Source organism: Sinocyclocheilus grahami, unplaced genomic scaffold, assembly GCF_001515645.1.
Source record: "Sinocyclocheilus grahami isolate Dianchi unplaced genomic scaffold, SAMN03320097.WGS_v1.1 scaffold792.1, whole genome shotgun sequence".
NCBI classification, from domain to species: Eukaryota; Metazoa; Chordata; class Actinopteri; order Cypriniformes; family Cyprinidae; genus Sinocyclocheilus; species Sinocyclocheilus grahami.
Window position 1 is genome coordinate 151,153 of NW_015505971.1, and position 17,325 is coordinate 168,477.

Sequence of the window (17,325 nt, forward strand, 5' to 3'; positions counted from 1 at the left end):
CTATTATGCCGCCCACAGTTGGAATCAGCTTCCAGAAGAGATCAGATGTGCTAAAACATTAGTCACATTTAAATGCATACTCAAAACTCATCTGTTTAGCTGTGCATTTACTGAATGAGCACTGTGCTACGTCCGAACTGATTGCACTGTATTTTAAATATAGTCATTTTCTATTTTTAACGGTTTTAAATTCATTTTAAATCAATTTTTAAATAATTAAAAAAGTTTTGAAATTCCTCGTTTTATTGTTGTGATAATTATTTGATTATTTTACTTCCTTTTATGTAAAGCACTTTGAATTACCATTGTGTATGAAATGTGCTATATAAATAAACTTGCCTTGCCTTGCCTAATATACAGTGATTGTGCATTAACAGCTGCCAACTATGTCCGTACGCAAGTAAGTAGTCTGAACTTATTTACCCAGCGCAATTCATTGCATCCCTGACCCTGACTACAAACTACAAATTGGACAAAAATGTAATGAAAGCTCAAAAGTCCACAGGAATACTGTGCTATATTCCTTCTGAAGCCAAACTGATACTTTCATGAGAAACAGAATGGAATTTCAATTATTATTAACTGATCAAAACAACATGATGGAGAGTGAATAATGACAGAATTGTTATTTATTGGTGAACTAGTCTGAAATTCACATCTATCCTCATTGATAAGATGCTTTTAAACAGAGAGTTTGTGAAGATGTGATGCTGCATTATGGGTGATTTAGGCCAGATTCACCTAGTCGTTTGAGTGTTGTGTACTGACGTGATTGGTGAGATCCCACACACTGAGCTCTGCTGACTGCGGTGCATCTGAGGACGTGATGTGAGGTGTTGCTTCACTGACTCACTGAACCTCTGATGAGTCCTCACCAATCCAGCCAGTGGATCCATTTATTACTCAAACTATTAGTCATATTGATAATTGCAAAATAAATCGACATAAAGCAGTTCAGAATATGACATATTCTATTATTTATTCAGTATGCTAGATTTAATAAGACCTCCTGCAGTCCGTAATTGTATCCCTTAAAATCCCTCTCGAGCTAGTCTTAGACTGCTCACTGCTCCTAGAGCTAAATTAAAACAAAGAGGAGAATGTGCCTTTGCTGTTACTAGCCCTAAACTCTGAAACGGTTTACCGTTTCACACTAGGTCCACACCCACTTTATAGATTTTTAAATCTTTATGCAAAACTTATTTTTCTATTGCTTTTAATTAGGGATGCACCGATACCACTTTTTCCAGTACTCGCCCGATACCGATACTTTTATTTTTGGTACTTGCTGATACCGAGTACCGATACCGATATTTTTATTGCATTTGTAAATGTTTTAAATATTGGGTACAGAAACCAAAAGGGTATGTATAATGTTTCATTTATCAAATAGATACAGTCAAACCTAAATTTATTCAGACACCTTCAACATTTCTCACATTATCACAGTTTATTCGCTATAGTTTAGAAAATGGTAATAAAATATAACAAGAACTCAGAGTTAAACTGTGTTAGAACAAATTCAGCTTGATAATGTCAGATAACTTTGATAGAAAGGTATGTAATAGATTACAATCAACCAAAAATTAGACAGCTGTTAGTATGACAGTATTTACACAACTATCAATACTTTGTCGGGCGACCCTTAGCCTTAATGACAGCCTGTGGTCTCCTGGGCATGCTGTCACCCAGCTTCATGCAAACCTCAACTTCAATTTTACTGGTAGTCCACTGTATGAAGAATTTTTGGGTATGATTTGTCACAGTTTACTTTATTTTGCTATCCTCACTTACATAAATGAACTATAGTGTCCTGCACCCACTAGTAAAAAAAATATCAAAAATTATATCTGGTCTCTGAATAATTTTTGGTTTGACTGTATATATTTTCACACTTAATTATGCCCATTAAAATGTATTTTACAAGTTTTTGTTACTTTCACTGTTAATGTTTTTGCTCTATGGTACATCATCTTTAATGTAATAGCATTAGAGCTGCTCCATTGCAGCGGCTCAGTACTGTAATCACGCGCTTTGCTGTAATAATGCAGGGAACCACTCGCTATAAATCTCCTAACTGTGATATTTTCAGAAATAGAAGTCGCGTCTTTTCATCTGAAACGTGCTGCTATTTATATTCCAAAGCCACTCATAATGCAGAAACACTCAAGCAAGCAAAACGCACAACACGTGCACATATTTGTACTGATTCAGAATGAGAGGACAGTAGTACAGCCTTCACACAGGCTGCTAGATTCACTTTCGCCTGAAAGTCGTGCATGCCTAAGGTTGAAAATAGATGATGTTTATAGTGAATGCCTCTATAAATGGTCTTATTTTTATGATTTAGTTTTAATCCAAATGATGCGTGTGCTAAGTGAGTGAACATCAAAGATCACACAACAGAAGTGCGCGCTCTCTAGACATCCTTAACTCCTTTCTGCTGTCTGTTGTTCTGTTGTCAGTGTTTCTTTGTTTGAATATGGCGCTTAACACATGCTGTGTGGTATCGGCGTTTGGTATCGGGGCATTTTAACGAGAACAAGTACAGGAGACCAGTATCGGTCCCGATACTGATTTAATGTCCCTTGATGACTAACCTTTGCATTTGACTCTTGTTGGCAATTTTGATTAAAACATGTTGTGATACTTTGTTATACCTTTTAAATTTGGATGTAATTGGCTGTTTTCAATTGTGAATTTATTTTTTGATTTCCGTTTACCTTTAATTTATTCTATCTGATGCTGTAAAGCACATTGGTCAGCTGTTGCTGTTTTATTGGTGCTATATAAATAAACTAAACTTGAACTTGAAACTTGAAACTTAAAACTTGTCTTTTATAATCAAAATGATATATTTAAATGTTTTTCCCCCAAAAAATTATTTCTGTATGTCTTAATTTGGCCTGAATGTTACTCTACACCCTTAACTTATTTAGAAAATACGGAACCATGAATATGCTAATTAGCCCCGCCTCCAATCAATCCCAGCAGCTCCGACCTGCTCCACTTCCACTACACAATGGCAGGCAGCCATATTTGATAAACTGTTATCGGAGAGTGAATCTGTGAGTGAATATATTCAAATTCTGAATGGATTGTTAAGTTTAGAAATTGTGCAAAGAGCGCTTCCTTTATAATCACTAAAAAATAACTTTTTATTTAAAAAAATAAAATATAATCAGTGAAGCTCTACACTGCACACTGAGGCCCAGTTTCACAGACAGGGCTTAGCTTAAGCCAGGACTAGGCCATAGTTCAATTAGGATTTTAAAGTAATTTTTATAGACATGCCTTTGAAAAAAACATTACTCGTGTGCATCTTGAGACAAAACAAGGGCATTAACATATTTCAAGATCAATCAATGCAAGTTTCTTTCAGTTGAAACAGCTCAGACTTACATTTTAGTCAATACACAATGTATGCTATAGTGAGAGGGTTCACAAGCTTGCATAACTCAGCACTGGTGAGTGGGTTCTGACTTAAACGCCTCTGATTGGCCACTGCATTCATGAATAAGCAGATCTGTCTATGACTACGTTTATGACGGTTGGAAAGGGAAGTGCATTCAAACTGCATTTTTGAGACTAGTTTTAATGAGAAAATTCTCAGCAATGCTGTTGACTGATGAATTTGCACATGGTTGGTCTGTCTGTTTGTAATATGCGTAAACAACGTTAAAAACTTAAAGTATTAATGTGAATGAGTTATATGTACTGGTATAGTGTTTATATGCATGCACTGTGCCAGTTGTGTGGGTGGAGTGTGTGTGTCAAAGCATGTCTTTTGGCTTTGCCAGAGCCGTGTCTGCTTTGTGTTCTCTGCCTAAATTTAACCTGCACTCTTCAACCAAAGTCAATATGGCATCATGACGCTGTAATTTTCCTCCTACAGACTGGCCAAGGCTTTTCTGCTCCTCTCCGCTGGCACTGATAGTTGTGTGTGTAGAGGGAAACGACTGGCGTCTTAGTGCTTTTTTTCTTCAAACCAAATTATTACAGTGCAACACAAAGTAGTTTTCAAAGGAATAGTTTAAGCCATGACTGACTTTCTTCTGTGGGATGTTTAGAAGAATGTCCAAGCTGCAGTTTTCCATGTCACAACTATTCTGTGTCTTGACAGGCATCTCTGGTTTTCCTCCAGAACTGAACGCTGCTGTTGTGATTGTTTGTAGGGTCCAGCCAGCTGTGTGTCCTTCTCGAGGACCGGAGACTTCTTCGCCTCGGGAGGTGCAGATGAACAGGTGAGCTCATGTATTATCTGCTCAGACGTGAGTGTTCGGCTGTGCTGTGTGCATCGTGTTGATGACGTGACCTGCTGCAGGTGATGCTGTGGAGGACTAACTTTGACAGCGTGGATTACAGTGAGGTGCTGCAGCAGAAAGGCGCTGGAGATGAGAAAGCTTCGGATCACAGAAGCTATAGCCAGCCGTCAGCACAGGTAAGATGATCACATGATCACCTCACCGCAGGTGTTTGCTTCACTTAAAACGCCACTGAGTGCAGAGTCCTCAGCTTCACTCGACTATCACATTCACATAGCCATACAAACATAATAAACTCATGCCAAATTAAAGCATTTTAAAGGGGTCATATGATGCGATCTCAATTTTTCCTTTCTCTTTGGAGTGTTACAAGCTCTTGGTGCATAAAGAAGATCTGTAAAGTTGCAAAGACTAAAGTCTCAAATCCAAAGAGATATTCTTTATAAAAGCTTCCAAAAGAGGACACGACTAGAAATCAGTGGTTAAGTTGTATTTACAACACTGTTCCAGAACACTTCAACCCTAATATTCAGATGTGTGCAGCGCATCTATAGAGGACTGTTTCCTGATCCTGGGAGAGTAGACTACAATGCCGACTGTTCTGTATGTTTTTTTATATTTAAAGAGTTTTTAATAATTTATATATTTAAAGTGAGTTTTTTGGGCAGTGTAGAGTAGGTCTTATTGTTTGTCGTTTCTCCAATCACAAATGCAGATATGGTTTTATGTTTACGCAGCGCAATGCAACACAACGCGTAAAAAGACAGTATAAGTCATTATAATCCGTAATTATGTCCCCACTGGATGCAACAAATGCCTGGTTTATAATGGGTTTTAATGTTTTTGTCTCGTCGCTCCGGCCGGACAGGGCATCAGCACAGTATGGTGAGGGGCGTAACATTTCCGTCACACGCTTGAGGTATTCGGCCAATCACAACGCACTGGATAGCTGGCCAATCACAGCACACCTCGCTTTTCAGACCGATGAGCTTTGTAAAAATTTGTAAAAATCAACGCGTTTCAGAAAGGCGGGGCATAGAGGAGAAACAATAATATACAGTATGTGGGAAATAATGTGTTTTTTTAACCTTAAACCGCATAAACACATTTCATTACACCAAATACACAACATAATGTTCTTTTTAGAAGCATCATATGACCCCTTTAAAAAATGTCACATTTTTTCAAGTGAAGACAAATGTATATGAGTGAGATCTTGTAACGGAGTGTGTCCTGCACCTCTGCTGAATCTGCAGCACCACTGCTATATATAGTTTAGCTGAGTTGTGAACTTGTGAATACTGTATGAGAGAGAGACTTGAAATCAACAATAAACCACTTTCTAACACTGAGTGTACTCGGAAACCTTTAACGTGCAACACAACATGCGGTCTAATTCAAGATGAATCAGTGAAAGTGATTGGCTAATCAGTCAGAAGTGGACACAGGAGTCATTGATATGAATCAGACAGCTCACTTCCCCTCTGAATGCCTCATGTGTGTGACTCATGTGAACTATTACTGTGCCATGGGAACTTTTGGAAAGCAGAATTCAGTCTAATTTGTATGTGTGCTATATCCACAAACCATTCATCAGACTTATTTGTATGGCAACGTGTGGATCATGAGATTCTTGTGTAAAGAGCACTCATTATTCATGACACGTGTATGAGAAAGATTCACTGATAATGAGTGTGTGGGAACTACAAAATAAATTGTAAGTGAATTACATTAGAAGGAAGTTATGTCCTAAACTAATAATTCAATATACAAATAATATCACTCTTTGTGAAGTACATGCATCTGACAGGCTGTAATGCTGTTCTGTTGCAAACAGGACACTTTGTTATTTTGGACAGTGGCCCTCTGGTAGATATGGACCTTATTAGATCCCTATGAAATCCCATTTATTATTATTATTATAATTTTTTTATTTAAACAATGCTAGTTAAAATTCAGACATTCTGTGTTGTAACTTGATTTTTATGGATTCTGTGTTTTATAATTTAATACAAATGTATTATCAAAAACAGTGGCAATCCAGTGAATGCATGCAACTTCTACAATGTAACTGAGTTTTTATAAAAATGTAATCAAATTAAATTTGAAGAATTACTTTCTCTTTTTTTTGGCAAATAAAGTCCTTTACAACAGATGTTTACTCTTAAAATTAAAACATGGAAGAAAAAATGGGTGATATTCCTTAAAAATATTTTTTAATAAACTTTTATTATTACTCCAAGAAGTACATTCTCCTGTACTATAGTTATAGATTTGTCACAATTTGTTCAAGTTAATAATTGTTTTTGTAGATTGTAGTGAAGATCTTTGAGTTTTTGTGTGCATCTGCTAATAGTGTTCTCAAAGTAAATGTTGAAATGCTGCTGAAGAGACTCTCAGAGCAGCTCTGAAGTTTACGCGTTCATGTCCTCATGTAGTGAGATGCAGAGGAGTGCCACGCGTGTGTCAGTATGTGTCACATGCACAACATCCAGACTGTCATTCCGTGTCAACTCAACCAGTGGTCCCCGGCTCAAACGTTTGATTTTGACAATATTTATTCTGAAGAAAGATAAACATGTATAGTGAGGAAAGCCAAAATTTTAAATGTCATGAATGTATATTTACTCAGTAATCCACTATTTTGTAGAGGGGGGGTCAAAATGACAATTTTCACCTGAGATTCAGAGCCAAATTACAGGAGAATAAAAATGACTTCAGAAAGATTGCAGCATCGTTACGTTATTTTACAGAGAGATTGGTAGGTCTATTAGTGAAATCTGTTGACTTCAGCAATCTGTTACAATATATGCCAGTGGTGATTATATAAAAATGGCTAAAAGCACTAAAAGCACCAAAATTTGTATGCCTGTAACTCAAGAAGTATTAAAGATATCTTAATGCCCTTTTAAATTTTGGGTCTTAACAAACTTTCCTTTTGGCATCTTCATTTTTAAGGCTATCTATGGTTCGATTCCAGCTAAATTGGAATCTCAATATGGGTCTAGGAGTAATCTGTTAAATTGTACACATTTTCAATGATCAAAAACCAAATGTGGGTCACGTTGCATACAGAGGATACTTCTTTTCTTTTAAACGGGTCATGAACTGAGAAACCAAAATTCCCTTCATCTTTTGACATATAAGAGGTCAGTGTACTTTCAAAACATTTCAAAACTTTGTCAATAGTCTACAGCTTATATTGAAGGAGATTCAAGTCAAAACGGCCTCGGAAAGCCATTCACAACGTTTTAAAGGGCTCATGAACTGAGAAATAAAATTTCCCTTGATCTTTTGACCTATAACAGGTCAATGTACTATAAAAACATTCTCTAAGTTTCAAAACTTTCTCGTTAGTTCAAAAATAACTTTTATTGAAACCAAGCTCAGAAAACGACTCGTTTTGGAATGTGCCACTTTATGATGTACTAGTGTGGCTAAGCCCCGCCTCCACAGGAGAAGATCAACACCTGCTTCTACATCACTGCCTGTTTAGCCCCACCCACCGATTCTACGTCACTGCCTGTTTAGCCCCGCCCACCGATTCTACGTGTACTTTCAAAACATTTCAAAACTTTGTCAATATTCTACAGCTTATATTGAAGGCAGTCCACCAAAACAACAGCTTTTGGAATGTACAACTGCGATGTAATAGTGTGACTAAACACCGCCTCCACAGAACATGATCAACGCCTGCTTCTGCATCACTGCCTGTTTAGCCCCATCCACCAATTCTATGTCACTGCCTGTTTAGCCCCGCCCACCGATTCTACGGCACTGCCTGTTTAGCCCCGCCCACCGATTCTACGGCACTGCCTGTTTAGCCCCGCCCACCGATTCTACGGCACTGCCTGTTTAGCCCCGCCCACCGATTCTACGGCACTGCCTGTTTAGCCCCGCCCACCGATTCTACGGCACTGCCTGTTTAGCCCCGCCCACCGATTCTACGGCACTGCCTGTTTAGCCCCGCCCACCGATTCTACGGCACTGCCTGTTTAGCCCCGCCCACCGATTCTACGGCACTGCCTGTTTAGCCCCGCCCACCGATTCTACGGCACTGCCTGTTTAGCCCCGCCCACCGATTCTACGGCACTGCCTGTTTAGCCCCGCCCACCGATTCTACGGCACTGCCTGTTTAGCCCCGCCCACCGATTCTACGGCACTGCCTGTTTAGCCCCGCCCACCGATTCTACGGCACTGCCTGTTTAGCCCCGCCCACCGATTCTACGGCACTGCCTGTTTAGCCCCGCCCACCGATTCTACGGCACTGCCTGTTTAGCCCCGCCCACCGATTCTACGGCACTGCCTGTTTAGCCCCGCCCACCGATTCTACGGCACTGCCTGTTTAGCCCCGCCCACCGATTCTACGGCACTGCCTGTTTAGCCCCGCCCACCGATTCTACGGCACTGCCTGTTTAGCCCCGCCCACCGATTCTACGGCACTGCCTGTTTAGCCCCGCCCACCGATTCTACGGCACTGCCTGTTTAGCCCCGCCCACCGATTCTACGGCACTGCCTGTTTAGCCCCGCCCACCGATTCTACGGCACTGCCTGTTTAGCCCCGCCCACCGATTCTACGGCACTGCCTGTTTAGCCCCGCCCACCGATTCTACGGCACTGCCTGTTTAGCCCCGCCCACCGATTCTACGGCACTGCCTGTTTAGCCCCGCCCACCGATTCTACGGCACTGCCTGTTTAGCCCCGCCCACCGATTCTACGGCACTGCCTGTTTAGCCCCGCCCACCGATTCTACGGCACTGCCTGTTTAGCCCCGCCCACCGATTCTACGGCACTGCCTGTTTAGCCCCGCCCACCGATTCTACGGCACTGCCTGTTTAGCCCCGCCCACCGATTCTACGGCACTGCCTGTTTAGCCCCGCCCACCGATTCTACGGCACTGCCTGTTTAGCCCCGCCCACCGATTCTACGGCACTGCCTGTTTAGCCCCGCCCACCGATTCTACGGCACTGCCTGTTTAGCCCCGCCCACCGATTCTACGGCACTGCCTGTTTAGCCCCGCCCACCGATTCTACGGCACTGCCTGTTTAGCCCCGCCCACCGATTCTACGGCACTGCCTGTTTAGCCCCGCCCACCGATTCTACGGCACTGCCTGTTTAGCCCCGCCCACCGATTCTACGGCACTGCCTGTTTAGCCCCGCCCACCGATTCTACGGCACTGCCTGTTTAGCCCCGCCCACCGATTCTACGGCACTGCCTGTTTAGCCCCGCCCACCGATTCTACGGCACTGCCTGTTTAGCCCCGCCCACCGATTCTACGGCACTGCCTGTTTAGCCCCGCCCACCGATTCTACGGCACTGCCTGTTTAGCCCCGCCCACCGATTCTACGGCACTGCCTGTTTAGCCCCGCCCACCGATTCTACGGCACTGCCTGTTTAGCCCCGCCCACCGATTCTACGGCACTGCCTGTTTAGCCCCGCCCACCGATTCTACGGCACTGCCTGTTTAGCCCCGCCCACCGATTCTACGGCACTGCCTGTTTAGCCCCGCCCACCGATTCTACGGCACTGCCTGTTTAGCCCCGCCCACCGATTCTACGGCACTGCCTGTTTAGCCCCGCCCACCGATTCTACGGCACTGCCTGTTTAGCCCCGCCCACCGATTCTACGGCACTGCCTGTTTAGCCCCGCCCACCGATTCTACGGCACTGCCTGTTTAGCCCCGCCCACCGATTCTACGGCACTGCCTGTTTAGCCCCGCCCACCGATTCTACGGCACTGCCTGTTTAGCCCCGCCCACCGATTCTACGGCACTGCCTGTTTAGCCCCGCCCACCGATTCTACGGCACTGCCTGTTTAGCCCCGCCCACCGATTCTACGGCACTGCCTGTTTAGCCCCGCCCACCGATTCTACGGCACTGCCTGTTTAGCCCCGCCCACCGATTCTACGGCACTGCCTGTTTAGCCCCGCCCACCGATTCTACGGCACTGCCTGTTTAGCCCCGCCCACCGATTCTACGGCACTGCCTGTTTAGCCCCGCCCACCGATTCTACGGCACTGCCTGTTTAGCCCCGCCCACCGATTCTACATCACTGCCTGTTTAGCCCCGCCCACAGATTCTACATCACTGCCTATTTAGCCCCATCCACCGATTCTACGTCACTGCCTGTTTAGCCCCGTCCACCGATTCTACGTCACTGCCTGTTTAGCCTAAAAGTGAAGATGCCAAAAGGAAAGTCTGTTACGAACTAAAATCTAAAAGGGCATTAAGATGTCTTTAATACTTCTTGAGTTATAGAGAAAGGTGCTTTTTCCTATTATTAAATGGTCACCACTGGCATTTAATGCAACAAAGATTGCCAAAGTTAACAGATTTTACTATAGACCTACCAATTTCTGTGTAAAAATAACAATGATGCTGCAATCTTTCTGAAATAATTTTTATCCTCCTGCAATTTGGCTCTGAATCTCAGGTGAAAATTTTAATTTTGACCCCCCTCTACAAAATAGTGGGTTACTGAGTAAAGATACATCCATGACATTGCATATTTTGGCTTTCCTCACTATACATGTTTATCTTTCTTCAGAAAAATAAAAAATTTGAGTTGGGGAAGTTTTTGAAATTTGGTTGATTTGACACAAAATGACTCCGCAGTCTTTGTGTACTTTAAAACTCACAGAAACTCACCCATTTTGCCATTTGATATTTGGGATAGTTGTTAATTACTCACCCGCATGTCGTTCCAAACGCCTAAGACCTTCATTCATCTTCGGAACACAATTTAAGATATTTTTGATGAAATCTGAGAGCTTTCTGACCCTATTTCTGTGTAAAAGCATTTATTCAGAGCTCTACGCTTACTTTTCTTTTTAGGAGCACTTTTGAAGTAAAGCGATTTTAAAGTGATTTACAGGGTATTTTTTGTTTTTTAAACTTTGTGATGGAATTTTTCTTATTTTATTAGAAGTATGTCATCTTTTATGTCAAATTAAAAAATTACATTTCTAAGAACAAGGAGAATAAGAAGAATAAGTTACCAATCATATGAAATCAGTATTAGCTAAATGAATTTGTACTACAGAGGTGGCACCGAGAAACAAAAATAGCTTGTTGGTGTATTTTCAGATGTTTAACGAGGCTCCGAGGTGGCATGAGTGCAATTAAATTCATAAATTAATGTTGAGATTAATGTTTTAAATATTAATTTTTGAACATAGAAATATTAAATGATTTAACTTACTAAAATTATACAATAAAAATAAAACTGCCAGTAGTTGGCGACAAGTCACTTGATTTTATCATTGAATTATTTATTCAATTGATTCGTTCGAACAGCTGATTCATTCAGGAACGAAGCAAGTGCCTTTATGAATGGGTAATTGAATCATTGACTCACTAGATTCATTTAAAAACACACGTTCATTCATAAACGAAACAACGCTGTGGTTGCTTTTGGAGATGTGCAGCTGCTCTGCTGTGACTGTTTGAAAATAGTTTCGATGAAATAGAGCAAAATCAGACAATAGTGTTATAGTCATACAATGTAAGTCACTTAATATTAAAGGGGTCGTATTATGCTCTTTTACAAAGTCTTGATCTTGTTTTGGGGGTGTACTAGAACAGGCTCTCATACTAGGTTGTTCGAAAAACACATTATTTTTCACATATTTCACATTATTACAATACCTCTCTCCCCAGTCTGGCATGAAGAGCCAGTGTGTGTTGTGATCGGTTAGCTGGGCCAGTGTGTGTTGTGTGCCTGCAAGCTTCAGTGTAAATATTGCATCAAAATCAAATCAATTTGAGTGTGATTTAACCGGATGATTGTAACCACTCTAAGTTTGTCTGTCTTGGGAAAGCTAGCGTGTCTCCGATATAGTGATAACCATCGTTGCCTTCTCTAGTGCAGCTCAACCAGGTCTCGTCCCATTCGTCGATATTTGTGATATCACAAATCCCGAAAAATATGCGTTGTAGTCCAAACGAGTCGTTCGTTGTAGTTTTTGAAAAGTGATTTCTGTTAAATATCTCCTTTTGAAGTGGACTTTGAGCTTTATAGCTTTGCAGATCTTTTTTATGCTCAAACAGCAACATTACAGACTTACTCAAGTTAAAAAAGTGAAAAAGCATAATAGGACCCCTTTAACTTGTTTATTGAACTGTTGTATTAATTCAGTAGGGCCTATCACATTTATTAAAAGCTGTCACTCTCCTTAGTTCACTGCGATCTCACAAAGTTCCATTATAATCAACGAAGCTCTCTAATACTGCACAGTGAATCTCTTATTTACACACTTTGTTTGTTATTATAAGAGGATTTGTGCGCTTGCAGAACTCGGCACTGAACAAAACGGCGTTTTTTTTGAGCAGTGAATGAATTCCGATTAACATTTTTTTCAAGGAATCAACAGATACTTCAGTGATACATTATTCAACGCTGCAAAAACACGCAAGTCGAAACGTTCGACGCTCTCCTGAGCGCAAACACAAATATGCTGATCGGGTCAGTCGCACTGGTGCTCCTAAATATTTTTTCATAGCTGCACGCAGTAGTTTTCATTCGCAAATGCGACTGAAATGGTCGCACTGTAGAGCCCTGTAATTGCACATTTATAGTCTCTTACATATCACTGAATCGCTACATTAGACAATGGAGAGGTGAATTACTGACGGCATGTATCTGCGTCGCTTGGACGTGAGGAGAAGGTAGACTGACCTTCACTAGGTCTCAAGTTTAGATAATGGCTTCCAGGCCTCCATTGATTGAGTATTTTTACCAGCTCCTTTGAACATGCAGTTTAACGAGGTTGGGGAATGGAAGAGCACACCATTACGGCAGGTTAAATATTAAACGCTGTCATTAGGTGTAGGTGTTCGTGTAGAGTTTCATCTCTGTGTTTTTAGGGCCGCAGTGTTACTTACATCAGCGAGGGCACTGAACCGCTGCCGTCTCTGAACCCCATGAGTCTCATGCCCACCTGAGCTCGCTTTCACGCAGATCAATGGCATTGAGCTTTTAAGTGAGGCTGTAAAAGGAAACTGCTCATCTTGCGATCCTGTGGTTTGTGCATCTCAGTAACAGCAGACCGACTGGAATCAGAATGCACCCTATTTACTTCATAAATACACACTCCTGGCCTTACAGGAGAAGCTCAGGCAAAAATATTTTTAAAAAAAGGGGGAAAAAGCTGAAAATGTGCTCCCCTTCAGGCTGTCCGCGATCAGGTTTGGAGAAATGTAGCACTGCATCAGTGTCTCAGCAATGGATGCTCTGCTGTGAATGGGTGCCGTCAGAATGAGTCCAAACAGCTGATAAAAACATCACAGTAATCCACACGTAATCCACACCACTCCAGAATGCTGCATTTCTCCAAACCTGATGAAGAAACTAACCCATTTTGGGTGAACTTTCATCAAACTATTAACTTGCTCTGTCTCTGAAAGGACTTTCCTTTTCTTCTGAGCGTCATTTGTGTCATGAAGTAAAAAGGAAGTATTTTTATTAGATGAGTAAAAAGAATTAGATGTCACTCTTGAGCATGTCGTAAGTAATCAGCGTTCACGCTTGTCGCTGGCAGTGTCTTTTACACACGTGCTGATCTGAGAGATTTTAGGTTCATGCTAATCATGAGCGTGGCTTTGCACAGGTCCATTTAGAGGTGGATGAGGGATTTCTGTGATGCTCTGTACAGACATTAATGTCTGTGCTGTAAATGTCAAACTCAAATACAGGGTAATTCACAGAAATGCGTTCTGCAGGCTTCTTAATGGCCTCTGATAGACTCATTACACTTGATAGAGGTAATTAGAGGAACCTGGACACATGTCTTTACGAATGTTCTGTCCCTATTCCTGGAAATGTTAAATACCGCTAATATTCGGCCGTAGTCTGACTCTTCAGTGAACACGGCGAGTTCACTAGACTCTGGATTAGTGATGTGTATGTAGATCACTGTCTGCACATTGAGTTCTCGCGTCACACTCTTTATTAATTGTCATATTGGGTCCTGTCTGAAGGTTATACAGCACACGGAGATCATGAGTTTCAGTTCATTACACTGGAAGAGAGATGGCACTGATAGCACTATATATATATTTTAGAAACTTAATTTTCTGTAAAGCTGCTTTGCAACGATTTGTATCGTGGAAATTGCTATACAAATAAACTTGAATTTAATTTAATTGAAGCACTATAATTGTATTATTTTGTGGCTGCAGTCTGTCATTGATGAATGATTTTATTTATTACCAATCAAATGGCTTTAATGTTTCTTTTTCTTTTTTTGTGGCCATTATACATTTTTCATTGTGTGTTATACTATGTGTATGTATGTGTGTGTGTGTGTATATATATATATATATATATATATACATACATACATACATACATACAGTGGTGTGAAAAGGTTTTTGCCCCCTTCCTGTTTTTTAAAATTTTTTACATACTTAAAAGATTCAGATCATCAAACACATTTTAATATTACACAAAGATAATGCAAGTAAATGCAAAATGCAGTTTTTAAATGATGATTCATTTTATTAAGGGAAAAAAGCTGTCCAAACCTGCCTGGCCCTACATGAAAAAGTAATTGCCCCCTAAATCTAATAACTGGTTGTGCCACGCTTTGCAGCAACAACTGCAATCAAGTGTTTGCGATAACTGGCAATGAGTCTTTCACATCGCTGTGGAGGAATGCTGGCCCACTCTTCTTTGCAGAATTGTTTTAATTCAGCCACATTGGAGGGTTTTCGAGCATGAATGGACTGTTTAAGCATCTCAATCGGATTTAAGTCCGGACAGCCTGTGTGTTCTTTTTGGTCAGCAGTGGTTTTTGCCTTGGAACTCTCCCATGGATGCCGTTTTTGCCCCGTCTCTTTCTTATTGTTGAATCATGAACACTGACCTTAATTGAGGCAAGTGAGGCCTGCAGTTCTTTAGATGTTGTTCTGGGTTCTTCTATGACTTCTTGGATGAGTCGTCGTTGTGCTCTTGGAGTAATTTTGGTTGGCCGGCAACTCCTGGGAAGGTTCACCATTGTTCCAATTTTTCTCAATTTGTGGATAATGGCTCTGACCATGGTTCGCTGGAGTCCCAAAGCCTTAGAAATGGCTTTATAATCCTTTCCAGACTGATACATGTCAACTATTTTGCTTCTCATCTGTTCTTGAATTTCTTTAGATCGCGGCATGATGTGTTGCTCTTTAAGCATGCTTCACTTTGTCAGACAGCTTCTATTTAAGTGATTTCTTGATTCAGCAGGTCTGGCAGTAATCAGGCCTGGGTGTGGCTAGTGAAATTTAACTCCGCTTTCTAAAATAATGTGGTTAATTGCAGTTCTTTCATGATTTAACAGGAGGGGCAATTAATTTTTCACGTAGGGCCACGTAGGTTTGGACAGCTTTTTTCCCTTAATAAATGAAATCATCATTTAAAAACTGCATTTTGTATTTACTTGCATTATCTTTGTGTAATATTAAAATTTGTTTGATGATCTGAATCTTTAAGTGTGACAAATATACAAAAATAAAAAACAAAACAGGAAGGGGGCAAAAACCTTTTCACACCACTGTGTGTATATATATATATATATATAGACGGTATCAAATATGTTGTGATTTTTTTCTCGGTATGTGGTATTATCACGATATTGAAATAAGTTGCAAAAAAGTTGTCATAATACAGTGTAACAGGTTTAGCAACTTTTTTCTTAAAACGAAAAGTACTGAACATTTAAATACAATAAAGCAATATACAAAAAAATGTAAAAATTAAACAGATGTTTCAAATAGCTAAAAGTGCAAAAGACTTTAAAGAACAATAGATAAAACTTTTACAATTGACCCTTCACAAAGACCTGCCCTCCTTAATTACTGTTGCTATCTCTGACAAACACACTACACTCATGTTCGCACGCAGGGAAAAATACATCGCAGAGCAAAGAGGAAACTGACAACACGCCGACAGACAAGACAGAGCAGGTTACTTCCGGTATGAAACAAGATCTCAGGACTCTCAGCTTTCAAATTTTGTAAACTTTTAAGAAATTCAAACAATAAATATCGTTTTGTGGCTCTTTAATGTGTCGTGACAGATCGCTGTAGCGCCTCAGTTCAAGCACGTGAACCGATCGTCTTTTCATATGCACTTAAAGCATGAACTAATCATTAATAAACATCAGAACATAGGAACCTATTTTATTTAAACCGCGGAAAGACATCAATACACACCATTTTTCAAGTGTAAGTCCACCGAAGTTAATCTAGTCTCCTCTCTGATTTGTGGTTAAGGCTAGAAGGGATACAGCTGCGGCTATGGGGCATGCGAACAACAATATAGCGTCATTTTTGTCACACTGTACAACAATAATTACTGTTTTTGCATTATTGGTTGGGGTAGGTGTAGACATTAATAAAACAAAATCTAATAGGTAGAAAATTTCATTTATTGTTAGTTTCCGCCAGACAAGATGGCAGATTCGGCGTTATGATTGGTCAGATCGCCTGTCAATCAAGCTCTTTGCGAAAGTTCAGTTAGGTCTCTTAGTTAATGCACGAATATTAGAAATGAGCAATAGCTACATTTGTTACTGTACATAAGTTATTGTTCTTTGTTAAAAAATACTACTGTTTCATGTTAGCGTGGGTCCATTAAATAATACAGTTACAACTTTTGACTTTAACAATGTATTGTTAAATGTTGAAATTAAGAACAATTTAACATCCCTGAGAAGAATGTCCTGAGTCAGACTTTCCTGATGTGGGTTTCAGTGAGTATAAGTTTCTTTTATGAATCTTTGAAAATCGCCTTTCCTAATAATGTGCTAGTTAGCAAGTTCCGCGGCTAAAGTTTACAGTCTCATGAGAACTAGGGGTCGACCGATATGTGTTTTTCATGGCCGATGCTGATACCGATTATTACAGATCAAGTAGAACGATAAACCGATATTTTGAACCGATATGTATGTCTGGTGTAAAAATTCAAATTAATGTCAAAATTAAGAATAACAAGGGCTCTGACAAAAACTGCCTTCCCTGGTGTTGGTTGAGTGTAGTACTCCCACACTGCACTTCTTACTCTTGTCTTCCTCTGTGCATCCAT

The 17,325-nt window shown here is 40.6% G+C and overlaps 1 protein-coding gene across 1 annotated transcript in view; it reads left to right on the top strand.

The window, feature by feature from the left end:
* Positions 1-17,325, top strand: part of poc1a (POC1 centriolar protein A) — a 90,689-nt gene that overhangs the window by 29,573 nt on the left and 43,791 nt on the right. The window contains exons 8-9 of the mRNA XM_016246284.1: positions 4,176-4,244; positions 4,325-4,441. Of these exons, the coding sequence (XP_016101770.1) occupies positions 4,176-4,244; positions 4,325-4,441 (186 nt within the window). The remainder of the gene's footprint in view (positions 1-4,175; positions 4,245-4,324; positions 4,442-17,325) is intronic.